The sequence below is a fragment of the Rhinolophus ferrumequinum genome, chromosome 22 (genome assembly GCF_004115265.2).
Source record: "Rhinolophus ferrumequinum isolate MPI-CBG mRhiFer1 chromosome 22, mRhiFer1_v1.p, whole genome shotgun sequence".
Lineage (NCBI taxonomy): Eukaryota > Metazoa > Chordata > Mammalia > Chiroptera > Rhinolophidae > Rhinolophus > Rhinolophus ferrumequinum.
In genome coordinates this window covers 52,435,903-52,449,579 of record NC_046305.1, presented here as the reverse complement: position 1 = coordinate 52,449,579, position 13,677 = coordinate 52,435,903, and the positions used below count along the sequence as shown (strand labels likewise).

The 13,677-nt window shown below is 52.0% G+C and overlaps 2 protein-coding genes across 2 annotated transcripts; both read left to right on the top strand.

Moving 5' to 3' along the window:
* Positions 1-386: 386 nt before the first annotated feature.
* S100A8 (S100 calcium binding protein A8) lies at positions 387-1,500 on the top strand. Its single transcript, XM_033093199.1, has 3 exons — positions 387-540; positions 1,029-1,191; positions 1,298-1,500. The coding sequence occupies exons 2-3, from the start codon at positions 1,051-1,053 to the stop codon at positions 1,424-1,426; spliced, it is 270 nt and encodes an 89-aa protein (XP_032949090.1). The 5' UTR covers positions 387-540; positions 1,029-1,050; the 3' UTR covers positions 1,427-1,500.
* A 10,456-nt stretch (positions 1,501-11,956) lies between these two features.
* S100A12 (S100 calcium binding protein A12) lies at positions 11,957-13,677 on the top strand. Its single transcript, XM_033093065.1, has 3 exons — positions 11,957-12,112; positions 12,812-12,970; positions 13,454-13,677. Exons 2-3 carry the CDS (start codon positions 12,833-12,835, stop codon positions 13,592-13,594), a joined length of 279 nt encoding a protein of 92 aa, XP_032948956.1. The 5' UTR covers positions 11,957-12,112; positions 12,812-12,832; the 3' UTR covers positions 13,595-13,677.

Here is a 13,677-nt window from a genome sequence, read left to right as displayed (position 1 = left end):
AAACAACAACACCCACTAAACAGCAACACCGTCATGGTCAAAACCCAGCAGCAGGACGCGTGTGTTAACCTGTTAGGGGGTCTTGGGACCCTTTTGAGAACCTGATGAAATCCACAGAGGAATGTGCTTCTGTGCACACTCAGAATGATGCATTCAACTCAGCTCCATTTCTGAGACGCACAGACAGGCCATGGTTCATGAGATGGGCAACAGTGGGGTCTACGGGGGGAGCCACCTGGTCCCCCAGCCAGGGAATGGCAGTCCCCAGAGGAGGCCTCACCATGACCTCTTCCTGGTCTCTACTTCCTGGCACACACCTGCCCCTCCCTTCCCCCCCCATCGGAAATCTTCATTGTGCAGTGACTGCCCCACTCACCTGGTTAGGAAACCAGAGGCTGTGGCAACCCCGGAAGGGAGCAGCTGCCACGGAAAGGCCTGCGGCCCCGGGCAGCTGGCCAAGCCCAGCCGCTATAAAAGGGAGCTGCCACCCAGCCCGCTCATCCTCGGTCTACTCTGTCAACTCTGTTTCAAGGAGACCTGGTAAGCGGGACTGCCCTGGTCTGCCACGCACTTTGAGCTTCCCCGAGCAGGGCCAGGCCTGGGGTGCAGCGGCCTTGTCTGAGAGAGGGGAGAGAGAGCATGGGGGTCTGGAGCGAGAGCCTGCACTTCTGGGGGAGGAGAGCTGGGCAGGGACCAAGAAGGAGCCAGTCCTCTAGCACGTCTGAGTAAGGGCACATTTGTTGCCCAAGCTGGGCCTTTCTGGGGCAGAGGGTGAGGGCATGGGAGAGCTGGCAGGCACTGCGTGTGTGTGTGTGTGTGTGTGTGTGTGTGTGTGTGTGTGTGTGTATCCATGTTGTCCCATCACAGCTGTAGCCAGCTGCTGGGTTTAGTTAGTTATTCGGGAGGTACAGGCCAGGACAAAGCCATTCCCTGGGGTATGAACCTTTTGCGGGTGCCCTGGTCTGCAGTGTGCTGTGGGCAGAGGCACCGTCCCCACCGTGGGCTTCCTCCTGTGCTCCACCTTCCAGGTGGGGCAAAGTCTTGGGCACCATGCTGACTGAACTGGAGAGCGCCATTAACAACTTCATTGAAATCTACCACAAGTACTCCCTGGAGACAGGGAACTACCACGCCCTCTACAGGGATGACCTAAAGAAATTGTTACACACAGAGTGTCCCCAGTACATGAAGGTGAGGAGGCGCTGGGTGTGGCCGGGTTCTCTGCCTGGCTCTGATGAGCCATGCCACCGCGCTCCCTGATATCTTTACACTCTGCTTCTTTCCTCCCTCTTGACAGAAAAAGGATGCCGACACCTGGTTCAAGGAGTTGGATATCAACCAAGATAACGCAATCAACTTTGAGGAGTTCCTGACACTCGTGGTGAAGGTGGGCATCACAGCCCATGAAGACAGCCACAAGGAGTAGCAGGGCTGTCCCGCCCTGGGGCTGGGCTCCTGGACTTGTCCCTGAAAAATAATAAAGTAGCTGATACCTCAGGCCTGTCTTGGTCTCTTGCTTTTCTCTTGTGGAATGAGGTTCCTGGGGGCTGGAGTGGGGGGTGTTGGGGAACGCACAGGAAGAGAACCAAACCTCTGTTGTCCCCCACGCCCCACCTCTCACGAACCTTCAGCGCTGACCGTTTGTCTGGTTTCCTCCATGCGTGCCTCCCAAACTGTTTCTGACTCTTCCAGCCCCGGCCCTGAGTCACTGGTTCTAGGACTTAAGGATTCTAAAAGGTCCCTGACACTATAGCTGAGGATTTTCTTACTTGTCCCCAAATGGGTGACCTGGGAACCGAGTAGTGGAAGGAAAACTTCTACTGTTCTCTGAGCTACACGTTTATTTCCTGCTAAATGTCTTAGAGGTGACCCTTCGGAAATTAGGGAGGTAACTGGGTAGAAGTGTGTGTGTGTGTGTGAGTGTGTGTGTGTGTGTGTATGTGTGACAGACAGACACACTGGCGTTACACGCGGTGTGACTGCAGGCAGATGTTTAGCATCCTACATTGATTAATGCTAACAATAACCCCCGGACCCCACACCTGAAATTTCTCCTTAGAGATTTTGGAAGCCTTCCTTCCCTCGTGACTCCCAATCTTCCAACTCGATTAAATAATAAAGGAATGGGCAGACAGGCCGATACATCAATAAAACTCAGCTCAAAGAACAGGTGCTCAGATGCTGCCGCCCTGTGGGGTGAATGCTCTGGTGATCAATGAATTGTCTAAAACCACCTCCCTGTCATTGTCACTTTGGATTTTCCAAGGCCTCCTAAATGGGAAAGCCAGCACCCAGCCTGGGAGTTGAGTTTCCATGCTGTGCCTTGGGAAGTTTTCTGGTATCCCCATTTGGGGGATGGTGTTGGGGACAGAGAGGGAGGCAGGAAGCTGTGACCAGAGTCTCTAACCCAGGGTTCTTCACTTGGTCTGTTAGGCGTCCCTGAAATGGAGCTGAGTTGAATGCATCATTCTGAGTGTGCACAGAAGCACATTCCTCTGTGGATTTCATCAGGTTCTCAAAAGGGTCCCAAGACCCCCTAACAGGTTAACACACGCATCCTGCTGCTGGGTTTTGACCATGACGGTGTTGCTGTTTTGTGGGTGTTGTTGTTGTGTGGGTGGTTGGACTCTGTGAGTGTGTTGCTAAGGACCAATCAGTTTCTCTCCTGCTGCCGTCCCCCTCCCCACCTCTGCTGCTCTGTGAAGTTGGGGGTGCACTGTGCCTGGACGCAGAGGCTGGCTTGGGGTCCCTCTGTGTGCAGGAGGCACTGAGCCTCTGCATAAGCAAAGCAGGGGGACCCTTCTCCCCTCTGTGGGATGACTGTGTGCCTGTGACCCCAGGAGCCTGGGCTGAAGAGGAACCCACTCCGTGGGGGTGGGGTGGGTGGGGCAGGGGTTCTTTGGAGAAGCCAAGTGCTTGGTGCCCAAGAGGAGAGGAGGTGCCAACTCCTCTAGGATTTCAGGAGGAGCAAGCCCTTCCCTTACCCAACAAAATACCACCCAGATTAACTGGCTTTCAATGTAGAAGACTGCTTACTCAAGATCCCTGGGCTTTTGGCTTGTAGTAAAACTTTAATCATACAAAAATGCAGATGAGCAGGGAACAGGAAGAGCTTACACCTTTATTTACCAACCAAGGATTTAATTACCAGCCAGTTTTTTTCCCCCTTCTTCCGCCTCCCCCGCCAACCCCGGTTCAAGCCGTTGTTTCTCAGTCTAGTTGTAGGACACAGCTCCCTGGCCCATGCTGGTATCATGAGCTTTGCATGCCCCCTGGCTGACGCAGTCAGTCACCAGTTGTCGGCCGGCCGCTCACAGCAGCTCACGGCAGCTCTTGCCAGCTGCCGGCCACTCACGCTGGCCTCCGGCTGTTCCTGGTAGCATACGGTAGCCCACGGCAGCACACAGCAGCCTGTGGCAGCTCATGCTGACCTCTGGCTGCTCACGGCAGCCCAGCTCCAGGGAGAATGGTTGTTCACAATCTTAGAATTGAACTGGCAACCTCGGCGTTAGGAGCACGGTGCTCCAACCACCTGAGCCACTGGGCCGGCCACCAGCCTATTTTATTATCAGCTAACATATCAGTGAAAACGGTTGGCAATCAGGGGAGAATTAAGATTAGGACCTAAAATGGGATGAGAGTTGTCTAGTCATCAAACATGGAGATGGGTTCCTGCTGGACAAGTGAGAAAGCCAGGGACAAAGCTGCTTCCTTCTCTCTTGGTTCCCCTGAATGATAGCTTATCCATTCCCCAAAGTGTTTCCAGTCAGTCAGGAGCATACACACCTTCTGCACTGCGGAAGCAGAGATTATGCAGGTCTGAGGGACATCTTAAAGCTGTGCTGCTGGCCCAAGTGGCCCAGGCAAGAAACGACCAGAAGGATGCATCCCAGGCCTCACTCAACCTTAGGGACTATAATGGGAGAGTCCACAAAGCACAGAGTAACCGTCAGGTATCCCCGTGGGCGGTGGTGATGGTGGTGCCGTGGTACGTATGCACATGTGTGTCTGGGTGGGCGTGGGCAACATACCCCAGTGCCTTTGATTCCCGTTGAAGATACTCTGTTGGGCTTGCTGTTAATGGATTCTTTGCCTTTAGTTAACAGTCCAAGGAGTTTGGGGCTCTGAGCGTGCCCATGGGGAAGGTGGCCCAGAATGCCCTTTGGAATTTCACCCTAAGTGATGGGCACTGGTTGTGAAGAATTGCGTTGACCTTGAGCTATCAACAGTTGATACCTGAGCTCATGGTTGGACAGGGGAGGAGGCCCCATGGACACCGGCGTCCTGGAGAAAGAGGTGGAGGTGAGAGGGGCGTCACCTCCTCAAAGGTCCATGGAGGAGGCAGGCTTGGAGATGGTGATTTGCAAACAAGACTGTGCCCATTACAGGAAGCCCTGGGCAGAGTCAGACGCGGCTTGTAGCCCAGAGCAAGGTGCTTTGGTTTCCTGTTTCCCCAGCTACAAAAGAAGAACAAGGCAGGGGGAGTTGAGAAATAAGCATTCAGCAGGAAACCTCGTGTAACATTTGAGCCCCCAGAGGGGACCTTGGCTCACCAACGGAGGCAGATCTGGCCACTGAGATTTCCGGAGCCAGTAAGGATGACCTGTCTGAAATCCGATTCTCCACCCAGGTTCTCCACCCAACCAAGCCTGCTGACTCCAGCCAGGTTCCTCATGGTCGTGGCAAAAATCCCAAAGGGCATGGAGAGGACCTGGAATTGGGCAATTGACCAAAAGAGCTTATTCCAATGGAAAGGACTTCCTCATACATCCCTCCACTTGGGAGCCAGAACCATTCTGTTGGGGTCCAGATACCAGCCTGTCTTCTGGCCTCTTGACCTGGGGAATTCAGCCTAAATTCAAATGGGCTGAAGAAGGAAGGGAAAGCTACCGACACTTACTGAGCTCCCGGTGGGTGTCAGTGCGAAAGGAAAAAAAAAAAAATCATCTCAAATCTGGAAAAAGACAAAATGGTGATTGCTTAACTCTTTGATCTCATGCTAGAGTCTGTCTGAATAGAAGGAAGTCCTTGCCACTTGTTAATCTTCCATCATCTGACACTTTTGGGAAATAAATGTAAGTGGTGGGCACAGTCTATTTGATGAAAAAGTCCCAGTGGATAAAATCAGTTTACCTGACGGGGTGACATGTTTGTACAGATTGGTAGAGACGTTAAACCCCCAACTGTTAGGGTTTTCCTCACCCTGTTGAAAGTTACAAGATTCTTGTATCTAACGTAAGGGTCTGACTTAGGCATCCCTTTCCTGACTGTCTATATTCTCAAATATTCTTCAAACCAGATTTAAAAATGTCTATTTGTTGATTCTCTCCTTAAGGAATTAAGACACGAATTTTGACTTGGGCCCACTGTTTGTCGATAATTTTGCTTCTCAGCACTCGACTTTGTGATACTGGATCTTATTTATTTCTCGTAAATAAGAGAGAGAGGAGGAGACTCAGAGAGGTTAAGAACCTTGACAACATTGACGAATCTGGCAAGTGGCAGAGTGAGGATTCGGTCTCCAGGTGAAAAAACCCTGTTAAGACACGAAAGCCCCCTCTTCTAGCCCGTCTCCATCCAGTGTCTGCCGAGATCCGTCCTTCCTCTGCTGGCCTCTCTGGCCTCTTGGTCCTCACTCCCTGCCGGGCCTCTGCCATCAAGGGGTATGGAACAAGGCACAGCAGATGCCACCATGAACTTCTCTCCCAGGCGCCTCTCCTTCCGGGACCCACTGGGTGCCTCAGAGCCTGAACTTACAGGTATTTTCCTGGTGTGAGTAATCCTCCAGACAATAGAACAAGAAGATTGGCATTTTTTTTTTTTGCAGGGGGCGGTGCCCACCACCCCTTGCGGGACTCGAGGAGTTGAACCGGCGACCTTGTGGTTGAGAGCCCACTGGCCTCCAGAGTCAGGAGCACGGAGCTCCAACCGCCTGAGCCACCGGGCCGGCCCGAGAAGATTGGCATTTTGATCTCCCTAAGCTCTTAGGTTGTCCCAGGAACAATGGCCCCTCCCTCTCGGGTTGGGGAGCCTTCCTGCCAGTCTTAGGAGCTGTAGAATTTCGCACGTGAACCATTCTCTCGTTTCCGAAATCATGATCTGAACCAGCTGCTAAGGTCAGGGCACAGACCTTTAGCGACTCTTTCAGGTGGTCGGTCAGTGGATAGGAGTCTCCTCCTCTTCCTGCTGACGAAGCCTAATTCGCAGCAGAAAGCGTGGAGCTACCCTGCAGGGAAAGCCCACCCAGAGGGTCAGCATCCCGCCCAGGCCAGCAGGGGCTCCCTCCGGTCCTGCGGGCTCAGCATCTTGTTTCACTCTGCTTTCTAGAGCAAAGGAGTTAACCAAAATCGGATGCTCTGGATTCCTTTCCTGCTTTGGTCCTAGACCCTTTGTGATAAAGTTATCTAAGACCGAAGCATAATATCACACTCAGCCCCTTCCCAGACCTTCAGAGCTTTAGACGTTCCCACGGGACTAATGTTCTGAAGGAACTGAGTCCCAGCTTGGTGTCTGGGCCTGTACAGGGCCCTTGCCGCTTCTGAATCAGCCTCAGTGACTCCAGTGAAGCTGGCAGCCCTCAGCGTCGAGCCCTCTGTGACAGGTGGCCCAGCTACGGCCCGACCCTGTCGAGCCTGGGCTCTGGAGCCTTTTCCAGTAGTTTCCAGGTTCTAGCAGCACTGATCGTCTTCCTACGTTTCTTGGAAATCCCACTGGGGCCACATAACTCTTCCACACTTTGCTTGGCCTGTGTGTCTCCCCACGGTTGTGCAGGCGCTCCTTACGTGAAGCCCATGGGGGTCCCGTGGGGCATCTCATGACCTCCTCTACCCGTCCCTTCTCTGGCGTCTGTCACTTTTACAATTTTCAGCCTGCTCTGCTGGGCCTGTCAGGTCAAGTGCTGTCAACCACACTCCCTCCCGGCACCTCCTGGGCCCCACCCCCCCCTCTAAGGGTTGGCCCAGCCTCTCCTTCTCCAGGAAGAGGTTCAGCGTCTTAAGAGATAAAGAGTCTGAGGAAGAGATGCTAAAAAAAAATCATTTTTGAAGCACACCCCACTACTCGGCTAGCTTGTCTGGGGACTTTCAGAGAATTACATTTTTCAGCAAATAGAAAATTCTTTATTTTCCTTCTCTGCTGTCTGGAATATTCTGCCAATCGGCTGGTATCTGTCCAGGGTCCTAAAAGCATCCTGTAAAGTCACAGCTGTTTGTTGTTGCATTTCATCTTGTAATGAACATCTACGCTGCATATGGTCTGGTGTATGTCTCAACATGACACGAGTGTAACAGTAAAGGAAGGGAAACAACAAACAAACAAATAAACAGGAAGCATCCTGCAGGGGATCTTAAAGCACAGTGTCATCTTCTTTGACTGGAACCCTCAAGGGCAGCGGTGACCATTATTGCTCAATGGGTAGAGAGTTGCAGTTCTACAAAATGAGTAAGTTCTAGAGACCTGATAGTCAACACAGGCCTGTGGTTAGCAATGCGGGATTGTGCATGTAAACATTTGTGAAGTGGGTAGATGTCATGTTATGTATTCTTGACACACACACACACACACACACACACACACACAGCAAAAACAAAGGGACTTGGAAATGTTGGGAGGTGATGGGTGTGTTTACTAGTGTGGAGATGGTATCACAGGTACGTGCTGTGTTTGTCCAAACTTATCAAGTTGGATGCGTTGACGACAGGTAGCGCTGTGTCTATTAATTATACCTCAACAGAGCTGTGAAAAATAGAGTTCTTTTTACCTATCAGAGCAAAAAGAAAGGTAGCAGTGACTTGGACAGTCTTTGCCACACCTGATGACCTAATAGGATCACCTTGTCCAACATGTCATCTGATTCTGGAGGAACAAAGCAGCTCATGATTCTGAGTAAGCTGGATGGGACAAATATAATTGGGGCGTGATTCATCGGTTTGGGGTAAAAATGACATGGCTCTTATTTTCCCCATCAGCTGCTCATGCTCCTGCCTGTCCAGTTCCTCCTCTTGCGGCCTCCCCACCCTCGAATTATCCAGTCACCCCAGGTGCTTTCTTACTTCATTGTGGGGCCCTGTTCCGTTTCCATGTGCCAACGGGCAGGGAGCTGGGGTCTCACTCAGTTGTGTTTCGAGAGCAGCTGTGTCTCATGCCTGCAAGGTGTGGCCTCTGAGGTCTGGCTGTGCAGTTTTCGGGATGAACCTAGCCCACGGCGGTAGGGACGCACTGCAGGGGTTCGTGTCCGGGTCTCAGTGGTGCCCCATGGGGCCCCGAGGCTTTCAGACCATGTTGCCATGGTAACTGGGCCAACATGCCCTGGAGTCTGTAGGACTGAATGGAGGTCACCAGGTTCGACTTAAACATTTTTATCTTAGAGGCCTTGATAGCCTCTTTCTACCTCAGGCAGTGAACAGTGTCATCCACCTTGGCAGGTCTTTCTATCTGCCACGTCGTCGCGGACTGTGACAGGAGCGTGGAGGAAGGCACAGACGGATTGGTGTCTCACTTCCTGAAAACCCGGTGATCGGCTTTGCATCCCAGAACAACTTAGGGAGAGGACTCCCTCCCCTTAGCCTCCCTGCCCCCACAGACGTAGAATCTTTACGTTGGTATTCCACATGCCAGAACTGAGGGGAAAGCTGGTCATGTACTTTGCTGAAACAACAAGCCACGTTTCTCGTTTCTCATCTCTGCACCTCCCACCTCTCTCCCTGCCTCACCCGGCGCTTGTTCAGATTGTCTCCTCCCCAGACTGTAAGCTCCTCGAGGGTGCGACTGTGTCTGTACTGCTCATGGTGGTCTCCTCCGGTGCCCGGCCAGCCAGCAGCTAGCAGACACGGAGGGTCAGGAAATGTGTGCCAAGTGGAGGAAGCCCCGTCCCCTCTTCCTCACCATTGCTCAGAGATCAGAGCTAATGTGAGGCTGTCTCCATATCTCTAGGGTTGGAATTCCTTTAGACCCAGAGTCTCCCAGACTTTAAAGCATCGTCACCCTCTGTGTGTCTCTCCTTGCATACGTGGCAGTTCATTTCCCCCCTGGAGAGGCTAGCTTTCGGGGAGGTGCCTCTGTGAGGGCACTCTCTGGGCTCACTTGGGAGTAAACCCACCTTGGGGGGTTGCCATCCCCGCCCCACCTTAAGCTCTGGGTGTGCTCCTCCCACTTCTTGGGTGTGACGAACAGAGTCACGTGGTTGCCATGAGTACTTTTCTGGGGGTAGCTTTTAATTTTGATATAATTTCAATTTGATGTAATTTAGCGTGATGGAATTCCAAACGGACAGAAAAATTGCAAGTGTAATACAAGAAACTCCCCTGTACCGTTTATGCAGATGTCCCAGCTTAATCCATTGTTTCTTTACATTGTGAAAATCTGACGTTATCTCGACATGCTTTTCAGGATATTTACATGATCCCATGGAGTTCAGTTTTCTTGAAGGTGAAGGTCTGCCTTCTACTTCCGAGTACGCATTTATTTCTAGTTGAAGTTGGAAGAGTCAGGATGAATTCATGTTTTCACTAGTGAAATTGTTTTCTAATGTGTTCTGTTTCCCACTGTTGTCATGGCCTTTGACTGACTATACAGGGAGTTGTGAGAGTGAATCTGTACCAGTTTGGCTCAAAATTTATTTGAAAAGTTTATTTCTTGCGCGATACGCTATTACTATTTGTGCATAGTGACTTGAGATGCAGCGGTATTTTTTTTTTAATAGAGTAATAGTACTAGAGTAATGTTTTAGAGGAAGTTGTAGGGTTACAAAAAATTGAGCAGAAAGCGCAGAGTTCCCATGTTCCCCCTGGGCCCTCCCTCCCCCATCACCCTCCCCCATCTCCCTCCCCCATCTCCCTCCCCCATCTCCCTCCCCCATCTCCCATCATTAACTTCTTGCATTACTGTGATACATTTGTTCCAGTTGATGAATGAACACTAATATGTTATTATTTACCAACGTCCACATTCCCTTCACTCTTTGCGCTGTCCATTCGGTGGGTTTTGACAAATGCACCATGGCACGTATTCAGCATTGCAGCATCGTCTGTGTCCAACCGCAACAGAGGAGTTTCCCATACTTCCATCCTCCTTGGCCTTGAGGAGCTCCCGCGAGGAGGGGAGGCGGGACTGGACCAGGTGCCAGCCAGGAGGCCACAGGTCTCAGGGACCCCCTTGGGCTCCCCAAGGACAGCAGCAGGACACTCAGCTGTGGAACAGGAGCCTTTCCCCTTGGGGCCAATCCTACCTTTTCATTGGGGTGGGACGAGGGAGGAAGGTAAGGCAAGTGATGTTATTCGGTGTGCCAGGAACCGTGCCAGGCCCTGCTGCATGTGGACTCCTTGTCTTCTCAAAGGCCCTGCTGCCTGGCACAGATGTGGGCGGGTGCTGGGTGGGGGTGGGGCGAGGGGCGCTTCCTGGAGGAGAGACGGGAGTGGAGGCCCCTCCACCGCGTGGCCGCTGTCAGGACACCAAGGAGGAAAGTCTCTTGATCCCTTTAGGAGCCAGACCCCCGTGGCCAGTGGCCAGGCCCCTGGAGGGCCAGCTCTGGGCTGAATGACCCACACCCATGCTGGGTGGGTCAGGGCAAAAGAAAAACAAATTTAAACCTCACACTTGACTGTTTTCAAGCACTTTCTCACATGGTCTCCCAGTTGAGCCTCATAACAAGCCTGGGAGCTAAACGAGACCAGTGAGATGACCACACAAATAAAGAAACAGGCTCACAGAGGTCAAGCGCTGGCCCAGGGGTATAGAGTTGACCTCCCCACCTACCGCCTTCCACTGTGGCCTGCAAAGCAGCCATGCATGAGACCCCATCCCCCTTTGGAATCTGGGTTGCTGGCCTTGGCATGACTGGCAATCAGTGCTCCCCACTTTGCCCATGTGGGGTGAATCCCCTGTGCTATGACTGAGAAGGCGTCAGTCATATCCCATCCCAAGTTTCAGGAGGGCAGCTACAGGCTACGTGTTTCCCTGTCCCTGAGCCTAGCACTGGGCTTCCCACACGGTGATTCCGGGTGGGGGTGCGGAGAGGGAGCACGGAGGTGCAACAGGGAAAGCATCTTTACAAAGACCAAGCAAGAATGAACAGCATTAGGGAAAAAGCTGGAGGCAAAAGCTCAGGGTCTGATATAAGTTTGTCTACATCTACCGAAAATTATGGTGTTTTTTTTTTCTTTTACAAAAACTATGAGCAGGAAGTGTGTTTTTTATCACAACAACAACAACAACAACACCCCAGTTCTTATTTTAGGGGAAGAGTGACAACAATGGCAAGCGTTTTGAAAGCAGACAAATTAGGGTTTGGCACTTCGGAAAGTTACTTAACCTCCCTGAACTCCTTTGCTTCCTCTGCAGATGAGTGTACCTTGAGCCGGCCGCCCCAGGGGCGCTGTCTGGAGAATTACGAGAGGGAGGGTTTGTGTAAAGCAGCGTCTGGGCATGTTGGAAGCGCTTGACGCGTGCTTGCTTTTACAAACACGTAGACTATTTGTTAGAATAGTTTTAGAGTTAGGGAAAAATTGAGACGGTAATGCACACATCTGCACACAGTTTCCCCGTCACGAACACCTGACATGCGCACGGTCCATTTATTACCTTTACCAGAGCACTCCTGATACAGGACGAATAACTGAACTCCGTACTTTCTTCAGATTTCCTTAGTGCTAAGCCATTTCTGTCCCTTTTCTGTTCCATGTCCACCTTGTCTGCGTTTTAGTACCATTGTTATTTTTGCTGTGACAGATGCTTGGTAAATGCCGGTCCCAACTCTTCCTTTCCCTGGTCTTTATTTGCATACAGGGGACAGAGCTAGACCTGGAGGCTGGGTCCGGCTGAGAGCCGAGAAATGTGTGGGTGGGTGGGGTGGGGTCGGGGGTTCTGTTTCGGGCTGAGCAGCGGGTGCGAAGGGTGTAATCTGAGCTTCTCATGTTGCAGTCAAAGCCACAGGTGTGAAGCTTCTTTTGAGCAACAGATCCTGGTCTAGCAATTGCATCAAGACAGTGAATCAGAAAGGTTTCTTCACTTGAGGTCAAAGGTGAAGCCTGCGGGCCCTATAAAACCTCCCTGGTTCAGCACTCCTCACCAGTGCCAGCTTCTTGTTCCAGCTCCGTGCTCCTGTGTCTTGAGAAGGGTAAGTGTGCTTTCCTTGGCCGGGCCCTCAGCGGGTCTGTAGTGTGGTGATCGCAGTGGCCCCTTTGCAGGCTGTGGGAAGCCACGAGCCCCAGCTTGCCAGAGCTCCTCTGGGCTGACTGCATTTAAAAATTTTTTGAATTTTTATCTTTTAATTACAGTCGACATGCCATATTGTATTAGTTTCAGGTGTACCACACAATGATTAGACATTTATGTATCTTATGAAGTGAAGGGCTGACTGCATTTTGGACCCAAGGAGACCAGCTCTTGCTGTGCTGGGTAGACCTAATCTCAGGACTTAGGGATGGCAGAGGTGGGTGGGCTAGTGAGTGTCTGTAAGGGACCTGTGGCCAAAATATTGTCACCTGGGGAAAGGCAACAGCCTGGGCAACCACAGAACTCTTCCCAGGTGAGCGTGAGTGAGCAGCATCCTGTGAATTATGCTCCCCAGGAGATATGGGGACATGGAACACTGTGGCAGCTGAGGCTGATTCTTGTCAATGTTGGAGGGTGTTATATGTCCTCCCTCCATCCAATCCACAACTGAAAGGTCACCATGGGTCAAACCCCGAGCAGAGAGGACACAGAGCAGATGTGGGGGAAGTTACTCCTGTCTAAACTGTGATGCAGGAAGAGAGGAGAGAGGAGCTGTGGGGCGGGGGGAGGGCCTGCCCCTGACTGCCCTTGTCTCCTGAAGGTTAACAGTGACGTTGGGAAGATGACTAAGCTGGAAGACCACCTGGAGGGGATCATCAATATCTTTCACCAGTACTCAGTTCGGGTGGGGCATTTTGACACCCTCGTCAAGAGTGAGCTGAAGCGGCTGCTCACAAAGGAACTGGCCAACACCATCAAGGTAGGTCAGGCCGCAGTCCGGGAACCGGCTCAGCCCCCTGCGGAGGGCAGTGGCCAGGTCTGAGCCATGAGGGACCGTATTGTGGCTCCAGCCCAGTGGGAGTGCCTCGTCCCTGCTGAGGTTCAGGAGCCCCACCTCCCTCTCTTACTAATCCGCTTTGTCACCTCAGGCTCTCCTCACTTCCTCCCTCTGGAATCCGTTCCCTTTCAAGGAAGTGGAGAAAGGCAGGGTGGGGACAGGGGGTAGATTAGTGAGCTACCGAGAACCTTCCAGGTCAAGATCTGCCTGATTCTAGAATGGCTCAGGACAATTGCTTCTCTCCGTCTTCTGTTTTGTCACCCCGGATTCTCCAACACAGTTTTGGCTAAGGAATGCATGTTTCTGGGTCTCCCTGAGCTGTGCCCTGAGGGATGAGAGAGGCCTGGGGACAGGGGTGGAAGGGAACAGTTCCAACTCACTGCCTCTGCTGTCCCCTTCTCCTAGAATACCAAAGATCAAGCCACCATTGACAGAATATTCGAAGGTCTGGATACTGATCGAGACGGACAAGTCACGTTCAGTGAATTCATAGCCCTGGTGGCCAGCGTGCTGGAGACTGCCCACGAAAATATCCACAAAGAGTAGGAAGCTCGGAGAGGCTTCTCCCTGCGATGTCCCCAAGAATAACCAAGTGGAGTGAGAGTTAATAAATGTATTCTTGAACCGTT

Excerpts from the sequence above, each read along its gene's own strand:
- S100A12 (XM_033093065.1), top strand. The coding sequence starts at position 12,833 with ATGACTAAGCTGGAAGACCACCTGGAGGGGATCATCAATATCTTTCAC. Across the intron at positions 12,971-13,453 it reads AACTGGCCAACACCATCAAG|AATACCAAAGATCAAGCCAC; the intron begins GTAGGTCAGGCC and ends CCCTTCTCCTAG.
- S100A8 (XM_033093199.1), top strand. The coding sequence starts at position 1,051 with ATGCTGACTGAACTGGAGAGCGCCATTAACAACTTCATTGAAATCTAC. Across the intron at positions 1,192-1,297 it reads AGTGTCCCCAGTACATGAAG|AAAAAGGATGCCGACACCTG; the intron begins GTGAGGAGGCGC and ends CCCTCTTGACAG.